We start from the raw sequence: 27,004 nt of genomic DNA, 5'->3' as shown, positions 1-27,004 counted from the left end.
AACGAAAAAGTGAAGTGACAATAACTTTGATAGTTCATCTGTGTAACTAAATGTGTTTTTCAGTTTCAATTTGAGTAGTATTTTTACAGTTTACAAGAAAGAAACAATAGGTAAGCGACAAAACAATCCTAAAAAATCCTCTAGCTTTGAAATCTAAATTTTTATATTGCTAATTGCATTTGTCCTTTTATAATATTAAAGTCTTAAAGAGTCATTCATCTGTTTTCAAAACCAGTAATTCATGTTGGTACACATTCAAAAACAGCGAATCAATTAGATTCACAATACCTGATGACAAAACATAAAAAATTTCATAAAATATGAGAATTTAAAAACTGCGGAGTGACCTAGAGACAGATGGTGCAGTGATGCCAACCAAGAAGGGCGTTTTGAAGAGATGATATTTTATTCATTTTTAATTAACGTTTAATTATATGTTATAACTCTTCTATAAGAACAAATATTTTTTAAGTCATAATATTTTTAACTGCAGTTCCGTATTATTTAGATAGAATAATTATGCCGTCGTTATTCTTTGGAATATCCATTTCGACGTCATTGTGAAACTAATTCGAGAAATCGTGAAATTAATTCAACCGGTTTAGAAATCGATGTTTCGGACTGTTTCGAAATGTTTTGGAAATCGATATATAGGTATACCTATACGAAGTCACTGATGACATATGTAGGTATACCTATCCGAAGTCACTGACGAGATAGGTAGGTATACCTATCCGAAGTCACTGATAAGATAGTTAGGTATACCTACCTATCCCAAGACACTGATGAAATAGGTAGGTACACCTATCCGAATTCACTGATGGCAAAGGAGGTATACCTATCCGAAGTCCCTGATTAGATAAGTAGGTATACCTATCCGAAGTCACTGATGAGATAGTTAGGTATACCTATCCGAAGTCCCTGATTAGATAAGTAGGTATACCTATCCGAAGTCACTGATGAGATAGTTAGGTATACCTATCCGAAGTCACTGATAAGATAGTTAGGTATACCTACCTATCCCAAGACACTGATGAAATAGGTAGGTACACCTATCCGAATTCACTGATGGCAAAGGAGGTATACCTATCCGAAGTCCCTGATTAGATAAGTAGGTATACCTATCCGAAGTCACTGATGAGATAGTTAGGTATACCTATCCGAAGTCCCTGATTAGATAAGTAGGTATACCTATCCGAAGTCACTGATGAGATAGTTAGGTATACCTATCCGAAGTCACTGATAAGATAGTTAGGTATACCTACCTATCCCAAGACACTGATGAAATAGGTAGGTACACCTATCCGAATTCACTGATGGCAAAGGAGGTATACCTATCCGAAGTCCCTGATTAGATAAGTAGGTATACCTATCCGAAGTCACTGATGAGATAGTTAGGTATACCTATCCGAAGTCACCGACGAGATAGGTAGGTATATCTATCCGAAGTCACTGATGAGATAGTTAGGTATACCTATCCGAAGTGACTGATGAGATAGGTAGGTATACCTATCAGAAGTCACTGATGAGATAGGTAGGTATACCTATCCGAAGTCACTGATGAGATAGGTAGGTATACCTATCCGAAGTCATTGATGAGATATGTAGATATTAGGGAGTTATATAAATTAGTTAGATATATGCGGTGGATTGGCTTATAATATTATAATTCTACAGGAGGAATCTTACTCAATTACGCGGCCAACTTTGTTCAGTGACCTGGCCAGGGTTGAAGTGGTGATGATTCAAGCCAAAGTTAAAAATGAGGTTATGATCAAACATGTCATAAATAATTTTTGAGACCACTGAGAGTACGGTCATATTAGGTAGGTAGGTAGGCACTTACTTTTCATTTCATCTCCTAACTGGAATGTATTGACAGCTGCGTATATTTTTTTAACTGAGAAATCCCAACCACAAATAAAAAGATAAGGAACTAGGTAATTTTAATGTAATTTCAATAACATTAACAAAATACTACGCATAATATCAAATACATAGTTATCTCAGCATTGTTCAACCAGCCATAAATTTGGTAAGTTGAAAAAAACTCTTGTTTTAAATGATATCATTTCTTCTGGAATTAACTTTGATACTTTTATGTACATATAAATATAAACTTGTGAGTTTCGTCATTAATTTGAAAGGTATTTTACAATATAATAATTATAAAAGTTTCTTCAGCTTTCATATAACTCAACACAATGCATGATAAACAGAAATGATTTTAGGTAGGTAATATACAAAGATAAATACGTTTTAAGATATACGTCACTGAGATGTTATGAATATTCAAATGTCGCTATAAATGCTAGATTACATGATTTAAAATTTATATAATGTAATCTAGCATTAATTGAAAGACATTAAATACATATTTTAATATATTATATGTATGTTTTCGTTAAATATTTCTCAAAAAATCTTTTTCCAATACCCCTGTTTGTAATGGATACAAAAAGGAGTATTGGAAAAATTTCAATATTTATGTTTTGATCTACTTTTAGTTTGCTCTTACAACCGTTTTCAATACCACAATATCAGTAGACATAGTAAGGTAGGTAGATAGAATCATAGAAATGCAGAACCATTTCAGCAAACAATCTGAGCGGCTCAATACCACAATATCAGTAGATATGACATTGTAGGTCAGAAATGCATAATAAGTAGATATGACATACTATGGGTTGTAAATGCAGAACCATTTCAGAAAATCCGGATTTTCAGTTTCCGTGCATCTCAAAATTCGGATATCCGGATTTTTTTAAAGTAAAATTTCTTTGAAGTTTTATAATTTCATCGATAGAAAACAATTGAATATACTAATTTCGGTTGTCGGTGCATAGGTGTTTGTGTGAATTAAATTGTATTCCTGCGCATTGTATTTGAGTTTAATGCATTGTATTTTTCGAAATGGGTCATATTATTTCCCATATAATACTAATAATAATAATAAAATAATCTACCGGAAAATAATAAATTCATGTTTAAGATTATCGTTATTTGTTAGATGAATGTATTCGATGATGTTTTTGAAAGAAAACAAAAAAAATGGGATCCCGATTATTAATAATGTCCGTAGGTGGTATTTGTCTTCGGAATCATGTGTTGATGTCTGTCTTGTTTTGTAATTTGCCAGATTATGATAATATCTTGGTGGTATTTATCTTCGGAGTCATGTGTTGATGTCTGTCTTGTTTTGTAATTTTTGAACCAGATTATGATAATATCTTGAGTCCGTAGGAGGTATTTGTTTTCGGAGTCATGTGTTGATGTCTGTCATGTTTTCTTATTATGTTGTGCACTATAATGGTTTTATTTGGCTTTTTTGGTAATGTGTAGAGTAATTTAGATATATAGTGCAATGTCCTTAAATAACTGTACTGTTGAGAATCTGAAAGGTTTTTTGTAATGTTTTTAATATATATAAATGACATTGGAACATACAGTGAAAAGGATATTTTTTTAAGTATTTCTACGCCAATGAAGAGAACTAGCTCTTGAGTTCGGTGTAGGAGTAAAAAGTAATATCATGTTATAATAAAAAAATTATAATAAATTCCGAAATGATACTAAAAAATGTAATTTGAAATCACGGACGCCTCTACGTATCTTTTTTATGTATTTTTTTATGTATCCTTTTATGTATCTTCGTTTTAACATACTTATTTTAGCTAGTCTTAAATCCTGTATTCGTCTAGTATAATTTGAAATTTGTAAATTGGATTGTCCTGAAACGGGAATCCTAGTTGGACAGTCAAAATCATAAAATGTAATCAATATTATGTTATTAAAAAAAATATAAACTCTGGAATTCCCCAGGGATCGAAACTAGGGGAAAAAAAACCTAAATCAAAAAAGTAATAATACCTGATATAGTTATTAATACTTGTAGACTCTAAAAACGATAAAATATCATGGTATGATTCCTTGGAGTGGTGCAGCAAACTTTAAATAGGCACCCTCTTAACAAAGCGCTTAAAACCATAATTAACAATGTTATTAATTTAATAAAAATAAAATAAATATTACGAATTGTATATCTATTAACGCATTCATTGCATATGCCACTACGTTGCAAGTAATTAATTTTATAAAAAAAATTAAATCCAGCGAATTGAAATTTTTGGAAATTCGAATAAGCTGGATTTCAGATAGGCATAACTATCGCTCCGAGTTCACTTGTAGACATGTGTCTATTAGTTTGATTAATTCTCTCCTTAAAATCCTTCTAGATGGAAGGAGAGAGGCTCCTCTGAATACCTCTCACTCCATAAGATAGGTTGAAACTTGATTGGCTATCGACCAACGTAAAAAATTTCCATATCGTGCACGCCCCCAATGAGTGACAGCCCGGATTTTCACTGCCTCGTAAACTATGGTCCGCCATCCATAGGATAAGGTCTTCCCAGAGCAGCTGTGCCCATTTAATGCACAGGTGGGGCTTTAAAGAGTCGGCGATGTGTGAATGCTGTGCGGTTCAGACCACCAAACATGTGGTCAAAGAATGCCCGCTGCATTCATTCTCCGGCGGGATTGATGAGGTCTGAGGCCCTAGACTGGCTCACTAACCTAGATATTCCCCTCTGACCCACCATACGAAAGAAGAAGAAGAATTAATCCCCTCTCCGAAACCGTATTGTTCCAGTAATTCCACATTGAAGCGTAAATGTACAAATTATCGTTTCAGAAGTTGAAGAAATTTGCATTAACCCCTTCGGCCAGCGAGGAACCTGCATTACACTCTCGACATGCAGCAACATTGTAAGATTTCTGCAGAGTCAATCTAGGCCATTCTCGGTGAGAAACAGAGATCTACTTCGGAGGTATCATTGCGGCTTTGAAGGGAAAAACCCGAAGGTAAAAAATTTACTCTAACCTTGTACCCATTTCATGATTGTATTAACAAAATACTGTCAACAAATTCCGTAGCAGAAACCAAACAGTAGTTGTAATACGTTAGTACCTAAGTGCATACCCTCTTTTATTTTGTCCTCCGGTGTTGTTTCAAATTATTAATGATGACTATCATAAAAAATGCCTACAACGGTAAATTTTTAGCACAAAGGACGTTTGCAAATTGGCTTTAAAATTTCGAACTGTAAATTGAAAAAACCGATTGTGTAAATCTGTTTTTATTTTCCGTACAGTTTTAACAAGATATGTGAGAATACGATTTATGGGTCCCAGAACCGAATATGGAATAAGATGGTGAGGATTTATTATTGAACTCTTTTCAGGTATGCTGTTCCCCGCTGCCTCTAGAATATGATGGTGGCAACAGTATAAACAAAGGAGGTGGAAATCAGGGGAACAAAGGAAACCAGGGAAATAACGGAAACCAGGGGAACAACGGAAACCAGGGGACCAATGGAAATCAAAATGGGGGCTTAGTATCAAGGTATGAAGAAACTCCGCCACCTCCTCCAAACGTTGACGGACATACAAATCTTCATCTTCTGCCAACTGATTGTGGCGCTTTGGATGACGACCGCGTCTTTGGTGGAAACAAAACCGGAATATTTGAATTTCCTTGGATGGCTTTGATATCCTACAATACAAGTAAGTTTTAATTAAATACATCTGTTTGAAATTCACCTTAGTTTCAATGCTAATAATGGAAGTGGAAATTAACCCACTTCCCGAGACCCGATCGAGCAGCGCGGCAGATAGACTCGTTGTCAAAACTTTTTGGAACGCATTTCTCTGAAATTCAATGAAATTATTTACGAAATAAATGTCGGTTCTACCTAATCGGGATTTGGCTCAGTTGTTAGCGCGCTTGAGTAAAACTATTTAAAAACATATTTTTAAATACATCAATTAATAAAATAGATGTATTTTAGTAACAAAAACTTTATTTTTTACGGGATGATTTTATTGACTATGCATACTCTGGAATTACATTATTTGAGAGCGACCAAACTTCCACATCGCGTCAGCTGCAACAAGGTTGAAACTGCTTTGCTAAGTAAAACTAAAAAAAAATTCAAATAACCTGTTAAGTGCTGCTAAGTGTTGGGAGCATCTCATCTCTTGAACGAGGTTTAAATGTGCAATATTTCATATTTATTTAACATCAATATTATTTGATAAAACTTAATAAACACTAGCTGATTTGTAAGCGGCATTGCTCGGCTTTTATCTTCTTTCAATGAATATAATATCCATGTATTATATAAATAAACCTTCCTGAAGAAATTTTCTAAATTATAGTGAAAACCCTATCGAACCTATCCGTTGCATAGTTTATATGGGCTAATCGCACAAACAGACAGACGCGGATAGTGAATTTGTTTTATACTATTTAGAGATATCAATGTATTGTCACTATTACGAATTTACTAAAAGTTCATCAGGAAAAGGCCTGTAATACCGTTTTTAGTTCATTATGATCTGGGATGTTCCGGGATAATACCGAACGTTACAGACTATTCCCGAACCTTCCACAGCATACCAGAATGTTCCGGGATTTTCTTGAATGTTGTGGAATGCTCTCGAATACTATCGAATTTTCTGGACTCTTCTAAAAATTTCTAGAGGATGAAACTTTCAGCCCTTATATCTGCAAAAGCACGCCCTTCAGGTATGAACGGGAACCTTCTTCATAGATAGGGGATAGAGGGCTACCATACCATATAACTCCCTATATCGTACCACGACTCGTGTCTGAGTTTTATCGGCATGCACACTGTACACCTACTTTTATAATATATATATATATATATTGACTATGCAGAGCGTATCTTGCGAACCTGCTGTACAGGTCATCAATAACAAACATTAGCAAATGCGCATTACGAAAACGATTGCCAAACCATATAATTTTATGAATATTATCTACTAATGTTATTTAGTAACTAATATTGCTAAACAGTTACAGACACACTTTTTAGTGAAATGAAATGTACCCATACATTTTTCAATGTTTTAACCATAAGTAATCGAAACAAATGAGATGCTATGAACTTACATTATTATGAAACCGTCATTGGCTCCGCGCCTTTGTCCATGCAGTTTGGTCATGGCTCGGCACGCTCCCAAGCTGTACTTATCTCGTTTGGTTCATACAGGCTATGGTTTTATCCATGTTAATTTTACATGTTAATTTTTCTTCAGATCGTGGTTTACGTTTTCTTTGCGGAGGCACCATCATCAATGAACGTTACATCCTCACGGCAGCCCATTGCCTGAAGAATCTTGGCGCACAGACCATAGCTGGAGTGAGGGTAGGCGAACACGACATATCAAAGAATGTCGATTGCGAGGGTCCTCTCAGCCAGAGAATCTGTGCTCCTGGCTACCAGGACTTTGGGATTAAGGAGATTGTCATACACCCAGACTATGATGGGACACCAGACAGATTCAGAAAGATCAAGTTTCAAAATGATATTGGACTGATTAAGATCGACGGAGTCATTGATTTTGAGAAAGGTAGGTACCCGTTTATAGATGATATTGAAAATAAGCTAGGTAAGTTCTTTGAATATTTTCATTGACTTGGCTGTCTGGTTGGAGTCCCCTTTAGTGGCATGATTGCTCAATGCCCGTTTTACTGGGAAATTCCTGTGTTGAGACAGGAGGAACATATGTATTAGGTATACTAAGGGTAATTTATTTAAAATAACGATTTTAAAAAAGAAGTAAGTTTTTAAATTATTGTTAGCAAACAATAATATTAAAAAAGGAGAAAGAAAAGATTAAATAAAATAAGAATACTAAATGTGAATGGAAGTTCAGATATTTTTTTGAAAATCTTTGAAAAATATTTTTTTTAAAACTACGTTGCATTTCGTCATTTTGAATAATGGATTTGAAAATTGCTATAACAAATAACATACCCGTTTTTCCCCAAATAGGTAATGAGGAAAGTGCGCGCATATAAAATTGGTTGATCTGGTAATGCGGTTTGGCACAAGGTACTAATTAAAATACAATAACTGCAAGTAATCAATTGATGAGTTGGCATGTTTAGGAACGACCAAATCACCAAAAATAATTATTCCATAACTGATGCTTGACCGCAGATAATCACATTACAGGTTTTTCAATATTTCTGTCGGTACGAAAATGTAAAATAATTTAGTTTCTCAGAAATGTATATTGAATTCTGTCGATGGTTTTTCAAAGATTATCTGGAAAACGACGAAGTACAACCGGGTTGACGGAACGGTTCTACCCGAATTTGGCTCCGAAACTAATTTTTCTAAATGGTTATTTTACTTTGTTTTCGGTCGTTTTTTACTTTCACTGCCATTATAATAAATTTTCCATATCTAAAAAAATTAAATCCACCGTTGTTGATTATTTCTATGAAACGATTGTTGAATATTGCGAGAGTCCAGACGAAAAATGTCGGACGTGTACTTGCCTAAATTGTTATCTTTATATAAAAAAAATTATAAAGTTCCAAGAAATAGATAAGGGTTCATGCGAAATATCGAAATAAACGTACGTTTTTATCGAAGGAAGCAAACATTTAGTAGCGCGACATTATACATCAAATAAAACACACATTTTGTAAAACATGTACCAGTTTTTTGATTTCATATTTTCAGCCACCCGTATTTTTCTTCGACTCGAGATTCTGCAGATTTCAAATATTAATTTTTCTCAAAAAATAAGAAAACGTGGCACTGAACTTTAAATATTTTATATGGTTCTTTTGGAAAATTACTGATCTTTTTGGGACCGTCGATGATTTTGATGAATAATTCATGTAGGTTCAGATGTGTGCGACGTGCTCGGTAATAGGTAAGGTAGTTATGCCGACGTCATTGAGCGATGAAAATATCTATGAATAGAATACTCAATTGTGACCTTTCATTCCAGATAACGTGCTGGCAATTTGCTTGCCCACAACGAAGCGGCTGCGAGAAGTTAATCTGGAGAATCAAAATCTGATAGTCGCAGGTTGGGGAGCAACTGAACAAGGTCCTTCTAGTCAGGAACTCCTCAAGATAACCGTTCCAGGCGTCTCCAATAAACGATGCGGGGACATACATAACAAGTAATCTAATAAACATTGCTTGCTTTACACCTCTCTTCTCTTCAATCTATGAAGAAAACTAACTAACCATGACGCTGATTACCGGACTATTCTCCTTACACTCCTAAATCCACTCCACATGTCCAAACCATCTAAGCGTCCATTTTTTAATCTTGTTCACTACGCTTTCATCAGCCTTGCATTTTTTCAGGATCTCCATATCGATACCATAGTTCTATAGGTAAGCAACTCAACATGTCTGGGTTTTGAGTTAATTATATATGTCATATGGTATACACTCTCCCTTTTCATATTTCATAAAAATTTGTCTTAATTTTGCAGTAGAATAAGATATTTCCTCGAGGAGTTATAACAACTATTGAGTCTGGAAAACTCCACTGAAAGGAGGAGTCTGCCTCTATAGTCGAGCTGACGTTAACTGTGTGCGACTATTGAGTCTGGAAAACTCCAGATTCGACGTAATGTGGGTGCGCGTCAATCTTGCTAGTACGGCAAGATTCTACGCATGTCTATACCGCTCACCGAACCATAGCGAATCAGACACTTCCGAACTCTTCAAACATTTGAGCGATACTATTGATGATCTCTTGCCCCGCTACCCTTCGGCCAAGTTTATTGTTCTGCGGGACTTCGATGTTCATAACGAACCATGGTTGAAGTTCTCAGGCCCAACGGACTCGGCTGGCCGACAGGCGGAATCCTTTGCCATTTGCTACGGATTAGAGCAACTGGTTCAGGAGCCTACAAGGGTTCCTGATGTCCAGACTCACCGCTCTAATCTGTTAGACCTATTATTAACTACTGTGCCACATGGTTATAAGATTGACGTCACAGCGCCTCTGGGATCATCCGACCACTGCCTAGTGACGACATCAATCCCCGTTAACCTCAGACCAACCAATGAGAGGCTGAAGAGAAAAGTGTGGCACTATAGGTCAGCAGATTGGTTCGGTATGCGGGCCCATTTCAACGCTTTTCCGTGGTAAGCTGTTTGTTTTCGGACTTTGGATCCTTCAAGATGTGCCCAGGAGATTGGTGAAGTCATCAAATCGGCAATGGATGGCTTCATACAATCGACTTCTAAACAAACTGGTGTGGGTTCAAAGCCGTGGTTCAGTCGACAATGCTCTGAAGTAGTTCTACGAAAAAACGCGGCTTACCGAGCCTTCAAAACATCTCGAACGCCCGAAGGCAGATCAGCATACAACGAATCGGCAAAGGAATTCAAGAGAATAATTAATAGGTCAAAATTCGAACACGACCTGCAGATCAGCAAAAAGCTGGCTGCCTGCCCGCATGGCAGCAGAGCATTCTGGTCGCTTGCGGGCTCAATAGGTCGGAATTTTTGCAAACCCAGTTTGCCAACTCTTACCAGACCTGACGGCTCACTAGCAAACACCACCACTGAAAAGGCTAACCTATTAGGGAAAATGTTTACGGAAAACTCGACCCTCGACGACGAAGGTGCTGTTCCGCCGTCGGTTCCTCACTGCGGCTTCTATATGAAAAAGCTGTGTATCCGGCATCGGGATGTACTCCACGTTATACGGGGGCTTTATGTTAACAAAGCTAGTGGACCTGATGGAATACCTGCCCTGGTATTGCAGAGATGTGCTTCGAAAATAGTTCCAGTTTTGACAAAGCTCTTCAAAATGTCCCTGAAGTGTGGAACTGTGCCCTCTGGTTGGAAAAAAGCGGTCATTCACCCTATTTCCAAGAAAGGTGACCGCTCCAACCCGGCCAAGTACCGCCCCATAGCGATAACATCAGTTCTGTCCAAAGTGATGGAATGTGTGATCAACGACAAACTGCTCACATACCTCGAGAAGAACAAAATTATCAACGACCGTCAATACGGATTCCAGCGGAACCGCTCGTGCGGTGATCTTCTCGCGTATGTGACGCATGTTTGGGGGCGGTGCCTGGAACATCATGGTGAGCCAAACGGTCGCACTAGACATATCCAAGGCCTTTGACCGGGTCTGGAACCGAGGACTTGTCAACAAATTGCCTTCTTACGGACTTCCCGCATCCCTGTGTACGTGGATTGCTGACTTTTTAAGGGATAGGTCGATTCAGGCGGTTGCTGAAGGTTTCACCTCTTCCTCACACTCTATAAATGCTGGCGTCCCACAAGGATCGGTTCTGTCTCCGACTTTGTTTTTGTTGCACATCAATGACCTTTTGACATGTGCACCGATTTATTGTTACGCGGATGACAGTACAGTTCATGATAGCTTTTTGTTTGACAAGTCCCCAAAGGGCACACAAACTCCAACGGCTCGGAGGGCTTTGAAACAGAGAATGGACGGTTATCTCGAGAGTATTTCCTCCTTGGGTAAAAATAATCTCGTCAAATTTAATGTTTCGAAGACCCAATCCTGTCTGATTACGTCTAACAGGGATCCAAATGATAATCTAGTCTCCTTCAACGGACGCAATCTTCCGAACAGGCCTTCCATTGATATACTTGGTGTAACTATAAGTGACCAGCTTAGGTACGGGGGCTCCATCGAAGCCAGAGTAAAGTTGGCCTCTAAGAAGCTGGGCGTACTGTACAGGGCCCGCAGATACTTAAATAGTACACAACTGCTGACCCTGTACAAATCGCAAGTGCGCCCTACTATCGAATTTGGCAGCCATCTCTGGTCCGGAGCCCCTAAATACCTGAAAAAAACCCTTGACTCTGTACAAAAACGGGCAGTCCGTTTGATAGATTCCTTAATATTAACAAACGGACTGCAATCTTTAGAGCACAGGCGTCAGGTAGGTAGGTAGGTAGGCTGTTCTTGTTCTATCGGTATTACAATGGAAGATGCTCTGAGGAACTAGCGTCATTGATCCCTTCGGCACGGGTATTCGGGTAGTCGGGATACATGCCAAACGCGCGCCCAACATTTGTACACGGTTGACATTTGTCACATGAGAACGGGTCGCTTCTACGATTCGTTCTTAAGTTCAGCAGCTCGGCTGTGGAACGAGCTGCCGGCTTCTGTGTTTCCTCCCTCCTACAACATGGGACTCTTCAAGACCCATGTTCACTCCTTCCTCTCCACAAAAAGACCCTCCACACAGCATCCCCAAAGATGACATAAGCCCTGAGGGAAATTATATTCTTCAGGGCCTCCTGTGTGGAGTTAATATAAAGAAAAAAAAATGTTTTCAGAACATTGTCAGATCTATAACTAAGTTTGAAACGTCAAACTCTAGCCATTTACAGTTCAGGAACATTTGACCTGTTTCTCTACTGAACAATTTAAAATTATTAAATTAAAACCTTTAAGAAACTATGGAAACAAACCAAACTCAAAAGATTGGTTGGATTAGAAGTTCATTGTATTAAGTAATAAAGTCAGGTAAATAAGACCGTTTGCACGGTGTTCTTCTACCTAAGATAACTTAAGTCAGTTCGTAGAAACCTTTCAACAGAGGCAATTAAACTACTTGTGAACTCATATATAGTATCGAGATTTGACTATTGCAACGGCATCTATGCAAATCTTCCTAAATGCGAAACTGATAAACTACAATCAGTGTTCAACGCCGCAGCAAGGCTAATCACCGGGGTACCCAAGTTTTCGCACATTTCGGAACACCTCCGAAATCTTCAAGTGTCCTGAAAGGATCCAGTACAAGCTATGCTGGATGGTGTTTAAAGCTATCAACGAAATGGCGCCACCGTATATTTCTGAGCTATGCATTTCGGAAAATACTGGTCTGAGGCAGTCAACTCTCAGATCAGCGACATCATCTGCAATTGGAAGGTTGAATGAGCCTAAGCGAAATCCGAACACTAAGTTTGGTGATCGTGCATTCGGAGTATCCGGCCCTAAGGCTTGGAATAAACTTCCTATGGAATTGAGATGTGTAACCAGCCCAACAGAATTTAGATCCAAATTAAAAACTCACTTTTTCAGACACTCATTTCCATAAATCCGTCATTCTATCCAAATATATTTTTTTTTCCTTTTGGTATACCGTAATTGATGATTCACACACATACATTCTCTAGCGATTGCGTTCAACTACTTATGATAAAGTCAAAATTCGATTGACTTGCCTACCAATGGACAATGGACAATATCAGCGGAAACATAACACGTCAATCGGTGTAATTTTTGGCAGATGAATCATTTAAATGAGTTAAAGATCGACGATTAATTTCATTCATTCATTTAAGATATATTTCCAGCTAATAATAAAACTACTTTTAAAAGTACCCTATTATAAAATAGAACTCCCTCCTTCTTCTGGCGCTTGTAAAATTAGATTGTTAATGTTAATTTTAGTTATAAGTTTCTACATATGTAAATATGTATTTTATTAAGATAGTAGTTATAGGCCTTAGTCTCTAGATATAAGTCTCAGACGTAAGTCACTAGTTTTAAGTCAGTAGTTCTATGGTTAACTATTTAAGAAATATATTTGTACAGCGCCCTTGAGGTGATTTCTCACGAAAACGGCGTTATATAAATTAGCCAAATATTATTAAGTATTATTCTATTACTAGCTGTTCCATATTGAAATTGTTATGGTCTAGATGTAGGAACCATAGATCTTATATGTTTTGTTGTCCCTCTCTAAACAAATTGTTATGGTCTAGAAGTGGAACAATAGATCTTATATGTTTTTTTTGTCCCTCTCTAAACAAATTGTTATGGTCTAGAAGTGGAACAATATGTAGATCTTATATGTTTTTGCTGTCCCTCTCTAAACAAATTGTTACGGTCTAGAAGTGGGAACCATAGATCTTATATGTTTATGTTGTCTCTCTCTAAACAAATTGTTATGGTCTAGAAGTGGGAAAAATATATCTTATGTGTTTATGTTGTCCCTCTCTAAACAAATATCTTTGAAAATGATCTAATATTTACATTTTAATTTTTAAAATTTAGTACAATATTTTAGATTCGAATATTAAGCAAACGGGTATACGAAGCGTGCAAGTAGGTACAAGGATGAGACTTAAAAAATAAAATTTTAGTTCAGAGGGAAACATGTAGACTCTCTTTAAACAATTTATTTTTGTGAATACCGTACAATAGTCCCAACTGCTCGCAATCGTCTGAAGTCAGTAAGACTGTGGAAATTCTGCAGATCTGGTCACCAAATACGGATAAAGCCATTTCAAGCACTATTTCAATTGTGAATGGTGATCTTACACAAGGGCGATACTGAGATTATATTCCACTTTAGATAATATTGCAAGTATACTGCGTATTATTTTAAATAAATGATTTGCGAAATAACACAAAGTAATAAAATAAAAAATATATATATAACTAATGTAATTACCCCTCGACCATGAAGGTCGTCAGACTACCTAATCTTCACGCTGTTTGCAGAGAAGACAGACACTCCTTGTTTCATTACACCCCTCATATATGCTTTCGTCCCTTTCTTAAACTTATCCATTACGCTTACATGCCTTGCAAGAATTTTTAGGATTTCCACATTGTTATCACGGTGATCCATACTCCTAACTTTACCATACATCAATATCGTGCCATATCTTCATCGGACGTTCCCGACTTCTGCTTCCATTCACTTCCACGTCATGTATTCTTCTTATACTCCTTTTTTCGTTCTCGCGCTCTTCATGCCAAACCATCTAAGTATTCCTTCCTTAACCTTATCCATTACGCTTGCAAGAATTTACCTGATGTCCATATAGTTTATACGGCCATACATACATGTTTTACCAAATTCACGCCTTTTTTAAAGCGTCCAGTCTACCTTCATCCTTCTTCTGCCAGTTCCATCCCTCACTGTCCACGAAAAAACATAATTCTCTAGGGAAACTATCAGTTGTTTCTCTATAGAAGTGAGATTTTCAACAAGTTATAGATTTTCACAATACGTTTACATGAGACATGTCTCACTGCAATATATCGGGGTTGGTATCAGCACTCCATAGTGGGATTATTAACTTTATTTGGACATGTTTTTAGTAGCGCCAACTGCGTTCATTTTTTAATTAATGCAGTTTCCTGCGTTCACCCACCTTCCAATGACCTTATTAGTTATCCACTGTTATGACAAAAAACACGTAATTTCTAATAAAACAATGTACTGATAATTTATTTAACTTCCAGGTCGACATCCGATGGCGTCGGCTTCCGCCAGGTGTGTGCAGGTGGAGTGTCCGGCGTAGATTCGTGCGGTGGTGACTCCGGCGGGCCTCTGAAGCTACCAGGACCCGTCGGCAACTCCTTCAGCTACGTGCAGCACGGCATCGTCAGCTACGGTCCCAAAAACTGTGGCACGCCCGGCATCCCCGCCGTATACACGAGAGTGGCCTACTACATGGACTGGATACTAGACCAGCTCAAGTCGCAATAGCTATAGGATTAGTTGTTATTTTGTTAGAAACTGGTAGAAACTGTTGACGAAATAATACAAAGCTATGTATGCCATGCCAGCCAATCTCATGGTGTTTCCCTTTAGTTTATTAGCCCAAGGCTGCAGTTTTCGCTTCCACACCATCCAACCAACATCTGTCTAACACTTCAACAGTCCTGCAGGTTTTTCTAAGCAGAAGCCTCCGGTGGTTTCTTTGATTCCGAGAAACCCATGTACGATGTAAGAAATTCGACGGCAAAAGAATATTATTTCGTGCTAACCTTTTTCGTTCTAAACAATATTTTTTTGTTTATCTCTTGTTTGAGGGCTCTTGTTTGTTGTTTGTACATTTGGTGCAGTTACTGCAATGATGGTAATATGGTATTACAAAGGCCCTTTACAAATAACCTTTAGCCAAGAGATAGTTTTTAAGCTTTAAGCACTTGTAATGCATGCCTAATTAGTTTTTATGGATCTTTTTGCAATGCATGCTGAATTTTGCTACAAATTTATGGATTTTTTTTATCCATCAATGTCGATTCACAAAAAATCAGCAGAGTTGAAATCAGATCCTAACTTATACAAGAGGCGAAAAAAATACCAAAGTCTTTTACAAACTTGAAATAAAGGATAGATTAAGGAAAAATACGGAATCAGATATGACTGATTGACTGAGTAACCGGAGTGGATTTTCCTTATTTTCACAGGTCTTTAAAGTACTGACATTCTTTAAAATCGGGTAAACCACACCACACACAAAACCATATAAATATCTACCAGTACCTATTCCCATCAAGAGACTGTCGTCATTAAGTCAATCACGTTATCAATTTTACACTATAGCTGTATGAAATTCCAATAGGCAACACATACATGTAACATTTTATATAAATAGTTACACGAAAAACTGTAAGAAGCTTTGTATAAAAATGCCAAACGGAAACAGTAATTGTGTTGAATGAAAAGGTGACTTGTAACAAAATGAATGCCTATCTTCTCTTCTAATCATGATTACACCAGTCAAATATCCAAATTTTCGTTCAATTAAGAATGAAGTTATATTTTTTTATTTATTGAATTTATTGTTGTACTATTTTAAACATAAATAACGTTGTGAGACGTCTTACTTATTAAGCTTTATTTTTGTAAATATTTTTGTTATGAAGAAAGATGTTAAGGTTTTGTAACAGAATAAAACAATATATAGGAACAAAAAGTGTTATCATTTAAAAAACAAACCCCACTTCAATTATTCGCTTCCATTGCGTTAACTGTCACATTTATTTATTTATTTTAATATACGTGCTTCTTCTAGAATTCTATTTTATGTCTAAGTGAGTAACTTCAGAACGTGTTTAATGAATGTCCTCGTCGATATTAACTATTGTTATATAATATCGATGATCGAGAGCCACTGACTTTATTTTTACTGTAGAAAGCAATCACTTTTCGGTTTGACATATTTAATAAGAATAAAACAGTTATTTTGTTTGCAACCACGATTTTTAATTAATTTATTGACCGACCGGTTTCGTTTAGCTCAAATATCATCAAGGTGCAAATTAATACTGTTTGGAATATATTATTAATTTTTTTTAATTGTAATATAAGGAATAAAGAAACATACATATTTAATAATATTACATTTTAGATCATCATTGGTTATGTATACCCTATCAGAAAAGAAGAGTTCTTGTGCCTGATAAGGGAGCCACGATTCTTACATAAGTTTTATGTAATAATATTTTTTTTGTATAGAATAAAGATTTTTCAATGTAATGTTTAATTTAAGTTTTTTTCTTTTTTAATTTCATTTATTTGTTCTGATTGGTTGACAATACAGCGCAGTTCAGAAGGGAGATTATTGTAGTTTTTTATGGCTTAGTAAATATAATGGTTTTGCATTTGTGTTGTTTTCAAATTAGGTTTAATAAATTGATTTCCAATTGACATTAGTTTGTAAAATTCTTGGTTTTCTTTGTTATTTTTTTCTTTGCAAATTATGTAAATTAATCAGTATTAATTTGCACCCTGATGATGTTTGAGCTAAACAAAACCAGTCTGTCAATAAATTAATAAAAAATCGTGGTTGTGAACCAAATTATATATTTATTTTTACTAACTCTATTGTTGTTCGAGGGTTGCCATCATTAAAAAGATTTTCATCATTATCAAACAAAATACCTCACTAGCATTCAAAATATCATTATTTTCTTTCAGTAAAAAAATATTTCCATGTCTAAACACTTTTCCATTGCTTCAATTTTTAGTGTTTTTTAATTTTAAGAATAAATTCACTTTCTCTTTCTCTCATATTTTGAAACGATGGCAAGAACACCCACATACTTCGAATAAAATTTTGTAAAACAAAAAAATACTTTTTGTTTTAAAATCACGAGTTTTTAATAATTTTTAGAAACGACCGGTTTCGCTTTACTCAAGCATCTTCAGGGTACAATAATTTTTACCCTGAAGATGCTTGAGTAAAGCGAAACCGGTCGGTTCTAGAAAATATTAAAAACTCGTTGTCTTAAAACAAAAAGTATTTTATTTTATTTTATTAAATATGTCAAACCACAAAGTGATTGCTTTCTACAATAATAAATAAAATTTTAGTTACGTTTCTCTTCTGTGGCATGTTCCCCGGATGCTAATCGAATTAAAAATACAGTAGATGTTTCGAAACTATACAAACGCGAGTACAAAATAGTTGTTGGAATATCCGCTAGGTGAAGTTCACAGCCATTTTCCTAACCCTCTTTATCTAAGACATGAACCCTCAACAAGAAGATTTACTTTATTACATTTGTGGAGTCAAAGGTGTCACCTCGGCGCAAAAACAGGTTTTTCAGGTGCGTGGTTAATTAATTTACTTAAAAAAGTCTAAAACATTTTAAAAATTAAAAACATCGGATTTTGAAAAAGGATCCTCATTTTTTCGTAGATGTTAGAAAAATAAAATTTTCATTATTTGTAATTGGGTTTATTATATTTATTGGTACCATGATTATAATTATAAAATGATCTTAATATTAACAAACGTCGCTCTTGTTTATTTGCAGCACGGCTTGGAAGCCCTCGCCCTGTCCCGCCATGGGGACGCAGTACGAGGGCCCCGAGCCCTGCCGGGGTCTGCCCCTCATCCGTATTGGCTGCAGCAGCTCGCAGCCGTTCTCCAGCTCGTCTTCTGACCCTGAAATATTAAACAATGTTAATAAATTTAATATTTTCCCGAAATCTTCCCCTTGTCTTTTTCGGATCGGGTACCCATAACAGCACAAGGTGTCAGTTGGTAGCAGTTCCGCAAACAATTTTATTTTATTTTATATTATAGAAACAAACAGTACATGATTTACAGAGATGAAATAATATACAGGAATAAGATACTTCATGTTGGGTACCTATGATATGTTTCCTTGTAATGTCTGGTAAGTGGTATGTTTATTCCTTAATAACCAGGTGACGTGTGTAGTATATATTTATAACAATATTTAACATTTGAAGGATATATCTATCAACGTAATCTCTCATTAAAGAAGAAGACAATTCGGACAAATTAAGAAGAAAAGAAACAGAACATGCATAGAAAATAATAAGATAACTGTCTCACTTGATGGGTAAAACCTTAAAAAGTTAATGAAAGAGTTGTCCAATAAAAATTGAATATTCATTTAAACTTTTAGAAAAAGTCAATATGTATCCCATGTAAATGAAAATCTGATATATTTATCCGATACATCTAGGTTACAAATTAATTTTTCAAAACTTTGCGATTATCCAAAAAGACAGTTGTCGAAAATATGGAAAAAAATGGTTGCAAGATAGTAAGTTATAGTCATGATGTATAATAATTAGATCCCAATGGTCGAGGGGATAATGACGTTGTCCCGGCAAGACTGAGATCCTGGGATCGATTCCCAGTTGAGAATGTTATCTTTTTATTTTTCTGTGAATTTTTTTATTTCATGTTTCGTTTACATTTGTTAGTATTGCAACCATTTCTTCTCTTCTATTAAATATGAATAATATTCAACTCTTCTCGTCTTCGACTATTCCAGGTTCCGGTTTTATTTCATGCAGGATCTAGAGTTGTTTCCCCCAGTTTTAGCTGGGTGACCAACTGGACGTTTTGCCTTCTGGTTTACTTGCATTCTTGATAAGGTTTCTTTATACATATTATTCCTTTCTTTATCAGACAGGTTATTAATTGAAAATAAATTTAGCCCTCAGCCAAAAAAATAACATTGTTTTACTTCAACTAAACACACATTTATGGATCATTGCTATGTAGCATTCATCACCTTTAGATCTGGTGTATCTATGCGTCTTCTGAGGGTAGTGCCTCTTGCAGGGCGACGGAGAGGCATCGTTGTCCATGTGTCCAAAGGTCCGGAACTGCAGGGTGTGGTCGATTGGGGCCGTGGAAGACCTCGGAGGCCCTCCCACTTGGAAGGTGGCGTATGGGCTGATCTCGTACATGTCTGGAAATAAAGTTAACGTTGGTGGGTTGGGCAGAAGGGTCGTAATAATGTATTTAAGTGGAATATAAATGATACGTACCTACATAAAAGTTTTCTGTTTTATTAAAGGGAGCTAAAAGAAATTAGAAAATTATTTAAATAATTGGTTTGATGAAGTACATAATATTATAAAGTGTAGGGCAATAAAGGAATACTTAGAAAAATAACTTAAAAAAATATTTAAGAAATAAATGTATATTTAGTATAAATGAACACAATATTACATAAATAAGGGATGGGGAACCTTTTTGCCGTCGGGCCCATTAGATGTTTGTACCATTACTCGCGGGCTACACTTATTTTAGGGAGGAAGGGGTGAATGTGCGATATTTGAATTCTCAAATGCGTCAAATGTAATTTGATCTATAAGCGAGTCCCAGTTTAATTAGAATTACACTAATAATTTCTTCTTACACATTTCATTTATTATTAGGAAAATAATAAAATATTACAATTAAATTAAAAAGCGATGTCGGATCATCTACTTATATGTGCTAAATTGCTTTCCAGTAACATAAGTCTATGCGTAAGTACCTGTCATCTATATTATTTCTCTGGGTTTTGTAATAATGATATGAAACAACAAAAATCTTAATGTTACTATAACTTAACTATAATCTTAAGAAAACCATTCTTGCGTTATGAATGTTTTGGAAAGTTCTTGGGGGCCGCATAAATAAGCCTCGCGGGCCGTAGGTTCCCCACTCCTGAATAAAGTCAATGAAGCCCATTTCAAATAAATTAAGAGTGAATTTGCTTTTAGCACAATCCCGCAAATAAGAGATCCATTGCAGCCATCCTTTCTGTTACATCGAAACATCGTAACAGGTCAATCACTGTGTTGTATACACCGTACCTTCAGTCTCCCTCCTCATCTTGTCGGGCTGCCCTTTGACTGGTGACGTGGAGTAGTCATGCTGACAGTTGCGTGTGTTCTGCTGCTCAGCGCAGATGGTTTTCTCGTCGCTGGCCTGCGACTGGCTTCGCTGTCTGTCGCCGCCGTAAACTGATTGGTCGCTGCAGTTGCAGATCACACTAGAATAATAACATATATTATACATAATTTATTACATTGATCATTATTAATTGAATTGCAACTTTACGTACCCATGTGCTAATGGCAAATTATAAATAATGTAGGACCCAATAATGACCCTTGAGGAACTTCGAGTTTTTTTATTGTTTCCGGTACAAGTCCGGTGTCTTTTGTTAGGTTTTTTTGTTACCACAGTGGGTGGAACTCGTCATTTAATTTCACCACCATGGTTCCATGTTTCATCGAAAGTAACCCTTCCAACATGACGCAGATGGGAGACACCAAATAAGTGAGAATCGAACATAAACAGACTGTATATGTATAAACAACAAGAATCCACTGCTGGATGATAACGAAACCAACCGATCTTGCCAGACGTAAGGTACACCTCTTCATTCATTAGTCATAAATATGAGTGTTTCCCTGCACATTCTTGTCGAACAGTAGCATTCATTGAATTTCCATGATTCCTTCTTCCGCGGATAGTGGACTAGTGTAAATTATCGGAACCAATACAGTCACACTAACTGTGCGTACATGATGCATAAATTTACCTTACATCCTGTGAATGTGGACAAAATTGGATAAAATTTTCTAATAATGTCTACAACGAACACTCCACCAGTCTTCTGGCAGGGATAACGAAGCCGATTTCCAAAGTGACTTCATCCCATCTTCATAAAAGAGCTATAGAACCTTTAAGCCAAATTGATTACTATGGTATATGCCAGTTCATTATAGTCAAGTTGCTCTGCTTTTATTCTCATAAAATGCAAAATTACCTTCGTTTTGCGACCAGGAGGTACAACACCGAAAGAGTGGATATGGCCGCCAGGGAAGCAAGCGTTATGGAGATCAGGTTGAAAATGTTGTCGTGAGATGCTTCGAGGTCTATCGGCAGGATGGGCACGGGGACATACACGTCAGATGACAAGAGAGCTGCAACAAATGAATAAAAAATAACTTAATTTAACCCAGAATTAAGATGGAATAATATTTTTAAATTTTTAAAGTCATATTAACGACGTAAGTAAAGAAGGCGTGCCGAAAAATTTGCAGTGCGTGGCCCTGGCGTATTGGAATGAAACTACGGTCGAATTTGTAGTATATCTAAATTAATTTTGATTCTGAACAAATTTATGAAATCTCAGATGTTTTAGACTGAATACTTCGGGAAGTAACTAATTCACCGTCTGAAAATAAAATTTGGTGTTCACCGCCAAAGATTATTTCAAATTTTTCAAACCTTTTTACGTAAAAAAACAATGGTTAGGTACTATTTCATTAATTTTTAAATATAAATAAATCACATCCCTTGCAATGCAACCGCTAAAAAATATATAGTAGCTTCAAATTCATTGGTATTAATTAAATTATAATCATGAGGCAAACCCCCAATAAAGGTGGTGATAATGAAATAATCAAATGAAATAACATAAGGGAAATCGGCTCGAGAGTGTTAGATAGGTATTAACTTTCAATTTCAAGGGGATGGTGAAAAATACCATTTAGAATTGAAATTTTGCTTGAAATACCGTCGGCCGCATTTGGCGACAGTAGCCAGGTACATCTCACCTTTAATTCCTTCACCTCCCCACTTTCTCAAGCACACTTTTCCCCAAATGAGGGTGCCAAAGTTTAGCTTATATTCTTGTTCTAGTTAGATGGAACACTTTTGCGGTGATGACATAAAGAAGCGTAATGATGCAAAAACGTTCTTCTAGAACACCTGAAATACTACCCATATTAAAAAGAAATTGTAGTCCCACTGGCTTTCACAGTGCACAAAATGAACTCACCCCCTGAAAGCGTAGTAGTAGCGGCTCTAAGGGTAGCCTCCCCCTTCCCAGCATGATTCTCCGCAGAGATTCTGATCTGGTACCAGCTGGCCGGCGCGAGGGCGGGGATGGCCAGCGGCCCCCGCCCGTGCACGCTGATTGCGTTCCACGTGCCGCCGCCCTCGCTGCTCCCGCTCTCGCCCCGCTCGTCCCGTCGCCACTCGGCTGCCAAAGCCAGCAGCGGACACAGCGAGCCCTCATTGTTGCCGCTCAGAGCCCGCTGGACGTCCACCACTATGCTGGTAGAGTTGCTCCAAGTAAGGGACGACCAGTCTTTTGAGAATTTCGGGGCTAAAATAAACATCAAGTACCTAATATTAACATCGACTGACGCCTCCTAATCAGTACAAAAACAACTGGAATAGAATCTCTTGAATGGGTTTTGAAAGTTTTTCTGTTAGCCTACACAATTTTACCTAAAAATTACAAATGTCGCGACATTTCAGGTCTCTACGGTTTCTACAAAAAAGTTATCACAACTGATATAGAAAAAAGTGAACACCATTGTACCTATACTCCTATACAAGTGGGTTAAATCATAAATATTTTTATTTTAATATTTACAAGAAAAGGTTTTTAAAGCATAGCACAAAGGATAACAATTAGATTATATAATAGATAAATATTTTGCTTGTACATATTATGTGTGCTGTATCAAAATATTATCTATTTGATTCTTAATAATCTTAGTTTAATATTTTATACGCATATTATGATACATGAAGCGTTTAAAATACTGTTGCACTGTGAATTAGGTTAGTGTACTTTTTGTGATAATTTAATAATTAATCCCAATTTGCAAGCCAAACAAATCAAATTACATTACATAAAAAATAATAAATTCAATCCATTTTAATGCATTGCTGTTTGATGAAATTGAAATATACCTACACTATTTCATTACAGTATATCTTATCAACGTTATTGGTTTTATCCTTGGCGGAAATACGAGTATATGCTTATTCCTCATTGATTTAGTCACAGACATAGGAATTAATAGACGAGAAGATAATGGCGAGGGGTAAAATCAACTGTTGAAGAACGAAGGGGGTGAAGCTGACTGTGATTCGTCAATAAATCAATCTGACAGTAAATAGGCATCTCGCATTATAATATCACCATTTACTTCTTAAAAGTAAAATCTGCTTTTGAATGAATAGACATTTTAACATGGGAGCGCAAATTACTCGCCACGTTATGAACAAATTTGCGAAGTCCAAATTCGGCAAAAAATTCGGTTCTATTTTCAGAGTCGAATATTTCGTTTAAGTATTTAGTTAAGACACTTTTATAAATGTTCATAATTTACTTCCCAGCAACCAACCAGCTTTGTGTTTCGCGTCCAGACATGTTTCTACAACTGATCCATATTATACAATGTGAATATGCTTAAAATAAAGTAAAATAATGCTTATATATGGAATGTAATACGACAATTGGGTTTATTCTCTTTTTCACATCTATTTTTACAAGTTTTCATAGCATTAGGTCAACATTTTGCCGTGTTATTTCGTAAAATGAACCGATGATGCCTCGACCATAGTTCGCACAAGAATGATGACGTCACGTTTTCAAATTTCACTTGAGGCCATACGCGAGCACAGCCGGCTCCAATGGAACCGGTATGGGGAGTGGGGATAATACGCTTTTAATCACTTAGGGCAGGTCTACTAATATTCATATGTCTATGTATTTAGTCAATTTTATTCCCCCATGGTTTTACCAACTGGCAGAAGCAACCTCTGCTTCTAAGCATTAGAATATGCAAAATCCATCGGTAAAGCTGCGTGTTTTTAATGAACATTTTGTAACATTAGTTGATTAAAAACAAAACAATAATTAATCAAATATCACCACTACTAATATGTACCTATATATTTCATTAACACGGGTTTTTTAAATCAGATATCTGAAAATTTTGCATTTTGCGTAATTCGTTATTTTCGCGCGATTTTTTGGTGCTTTAAAATATGAAAGTAAGATTCTGTTTCTCTATTTTTTTCAATTTTGTACAAAAAAAGTCTCCTTTTGTGGAAAATATCAAAAATTTAAATATTTCATAAAAATAATGCGTACCCAAATATAATATATTTGGGTACCCTTTACTTACGTCTTTTCTCTTCCATGAAGTTTGTGACTCTTTTCCATGAAGTTGGTGACTCTTTTATTGCAACCTACCAAGCTAGGCGCAAGGCCATGTTTGCTAGTCGAACCATTTAATTACAAAAATACATATAATTTTTGTTCTACGTTATTAATTCAAACACTTTTTAAGTAATGCGTGAATGAATCTATACTCGGTGTGGTTAATATTGTCACCCCGTGTAGCGAGTGCGACCTATTGTAAAAGCGTAATAAAAGAACGGATGTAGAACAAACCTTCTCCCTTGGTACTCGTGTGAAGTGGCAGGCTAAACTCCCCCTTACCCACCCTGTTGTAAGAGGCAATTTGGAAAGCGTATCTTGACCCGCACTTCAGACCTTCTACTTTATAAGAAGTCACTTCCGGGGAGAGCTCCATAACCTGCAAGTTCTCGTCGGACTTTTTGTAACTCAGAGTGTATCCTGTAACGAAATTAGAGCTTTTATTATTTATTTTAAGGGCTCTTGAAACAAAAGTAGGGCGAAATATAATAATATAAAAATATATACAGATAAACCAGTGGATGCTGAAAGATATGATTCAATCACAAAATGTATTATTCAATTTGATATAATCTTCCTTGAGAGTCTTAAGGACGATGCTACGTTTTAATTACTGTATGAACACCGCAGCAAAGGTTCTTCTAGTAAGGTGGTCAGAAGATACATTTAACCCTTAAGGCGATGCCATACGTAGTAATTCAAAATCATGTGTTTTTGGTTTGAAAATTTGGTCGCCTAAAAATATTTCAGATGCTTTAATTACATACTGCGATTAGAATACATCTTAGCCTTTGAAATAATCGAGTATTCTTTTGTATAAGTCTTTTTATAAGCCCAGAAAAAAATCATGTATAGTCCTATGAAAACTGCTTTAAAGTTCAAAATCTTCTTCTTACAAACCCATTTTTGGTTATGATTTTATTGTATAATGTGGCAAATTAAGTTATTTATAAAACGATCGAAAAAAAAAATATTTATAAAATAAAATAAAAAGGACTTTTTAGCCATGTTTTTTTCTTGCATAAATCAAAACAGGCGGATGGTGTTAAGCGGGAATTTAAACCTTATCTCCATCTACGTAAGGGTTATTATTGATAGCGGCTCAATTTAAAATATTACACGATGTAGTGCATCGTCTTAAATACCTCACTCAATTTCACCAAAATTCAATAAGTTATTGAGTCCATACCTTACGGACCTGTGATTTTGATGGTAATTTAAGTACTTATCCACTGGAGCGTTCTGCCATATAATTAATTTCAGTCTTGAACGCTTGGAAATATGTAAGTGTTTGTTTTAGAAATTGACAGCCCTCTTTCAAAAAATTATATCTCCGAATTTTAATACGGAGATATATGAAATGCTTATAGTACTAGAGAGCCATTGAAGGCACCTACATTTAATTGTAATTTTCAGGATTCATGAAAAATATTAAAAAAAAATCGTTAAACTAAAAAAGCTTAAATTCTGTTTACTATTTACTTTTAAATTGTCGTTTGTAGAACCTACTTGGAAATTAAATATTACGACTTCTGTATATTGTCTACGGCCTAGTTGATAAGCACTGCTATAAATTTAATTTCTAACATGCATTTTTTAATATGTAAACGCACGATCAAAAACTTGTAAGAAAACATATTTCAATAATTTCGGTTCAAGGAATGTCAATTTCAAATAAGTCGGAAGAGATGCGTGACATCTTTTGTTAGAGTGTGAAACTACTAAGATAGCTTTCTGATTAATTGAAGATTACGATGCAGCTCAAGCTTATGAAATAATTCCTATAAATATATTAAAATATATCTTTATATTGCCCACATTTTGGCAAGCGTGAGCTCGCGGGCGTTTGCAGATTGGCCAAATTGTGGCGAAATCTCTTTTTAAATAACTTTTTTTTAAATAAAAATATTTTTTTACCTAATATGGCAGAGCCCCCATCAGATGAGTTAGGACTCCACTGCAGCTGGGCGCTGGAGGCCGTGGTATAGAGCAGCTGCAGAGAGGGGGGGCCCGGGGGCAGGAGGCAGATTACGCTGTAGGTTATCTCGTCAGAACCAAAGAGGTTCTTGGCAGAACAAGTGTAGTTGCCACTGACTGTCTCGTCAACACCTAA

The 27,004-nt window shown here is 36.1% G+C and overlaps 2 protein-coding genes across 4 annotated transcripts in view; one reads left to right on the top strand and one right to left on the bottom strand.

The window, feature by feature from the left end:
- LOC149416955 (CLIP domain-containing serine protease HP8-like) overlaps positions 1-16,558 on the top strand; it is a 59,627-nt gene extending 43,069 nt beyond the window's left edge. The window contains exons 2-6 of the mRNA XM_089641081.1: positions 4,691-4,860; positions 5,241-5,562; positions 7,120-7,434; positions 8,833-9,010; positions 15,106-16,558. Coding sequence (XP_089497207.1) covers positions 4,691-4,860; positions 5,241-5,562; positions 7,120-7,434; positions 8,833-9,010; positions 15,106-15,352 — 1,232 coding nt within the window. The 3' untranslated portion in view covers positions 15,353-16,558. The remainder of the gene's footprint in view (positions 1-4,690; positions 4,861-5,240; positions 5,563-7,119; positions 7,435-8,832; positions 9,011-15,105) is intronic.
- A 1,823-nt stretch (positions 16,559-18,381) lies between these two features.
- The window catches only part of LOC149416953 (cell adhesion molecule Dscam2-like), a 63,485-nt gene continuing 54,862 nt past the window's right edge, over positions 18,382-27,004 (bottom strand). For 2 of the 3 annotated variants that reach the window (XM_089640700.1, XM_089640702.1), the window contains 8 exons: positions 26,809-27,000; positions 25,126-25,311; positions 22,708-23,037; positions 21,691-21,847; positions 20,729-20,907; positions 19,913-19,945; positions 19,654-19,833; positions 18,382-18,545 (listed from right to left, as the gene is read on the bottom strand). In XM_089640700.1, coding sequence (XP_089496826.1) covers positions 18,385-18,545; positions 19,654-19,833; positions 19,913-19,945; positions 20,729-20,907; positions 21,691-21,847; positions 22,708-23,037; positions 25,126-25,311; positions 26,809-27,000 — 1,418 coding nt within the window. In that variant the 3' untranslated portion in view covers positions 18,382-18,384. The remainder of the gene's footprint in view (positions 18,546-19,653; positions 19,834-19,912; positions 19,946-20,728; positions 20,908-21,690; positions 21,848-22,707; positions 23,038-25,125; positions 25,312-26,808; positions 27,001-27,004) is intronic. The other variant, XM_089640701.1, reaches the window with a different exon arrangement.

This window comes from Hesperophylax consimilis, chromosome 16 (genome assembly GCF_061612785.1).
Source record: "Hesperophylax consimilis isolate HC1 chromosome 16, BYU_Hcon_1.0, whole genome shotgun sequence".
Classification (NCBI taxonomy): Eukaryota; Metazoa; Arthropoda; class Insecta; order Trichoptera; family Limnephilidae; genus Hesperophylax; species Hesperophylax consimilis.
Note: the sequence above shows the minus strand (reverse complement) of the source record. Positions and strands in the feature narration are given on the sequence as shown.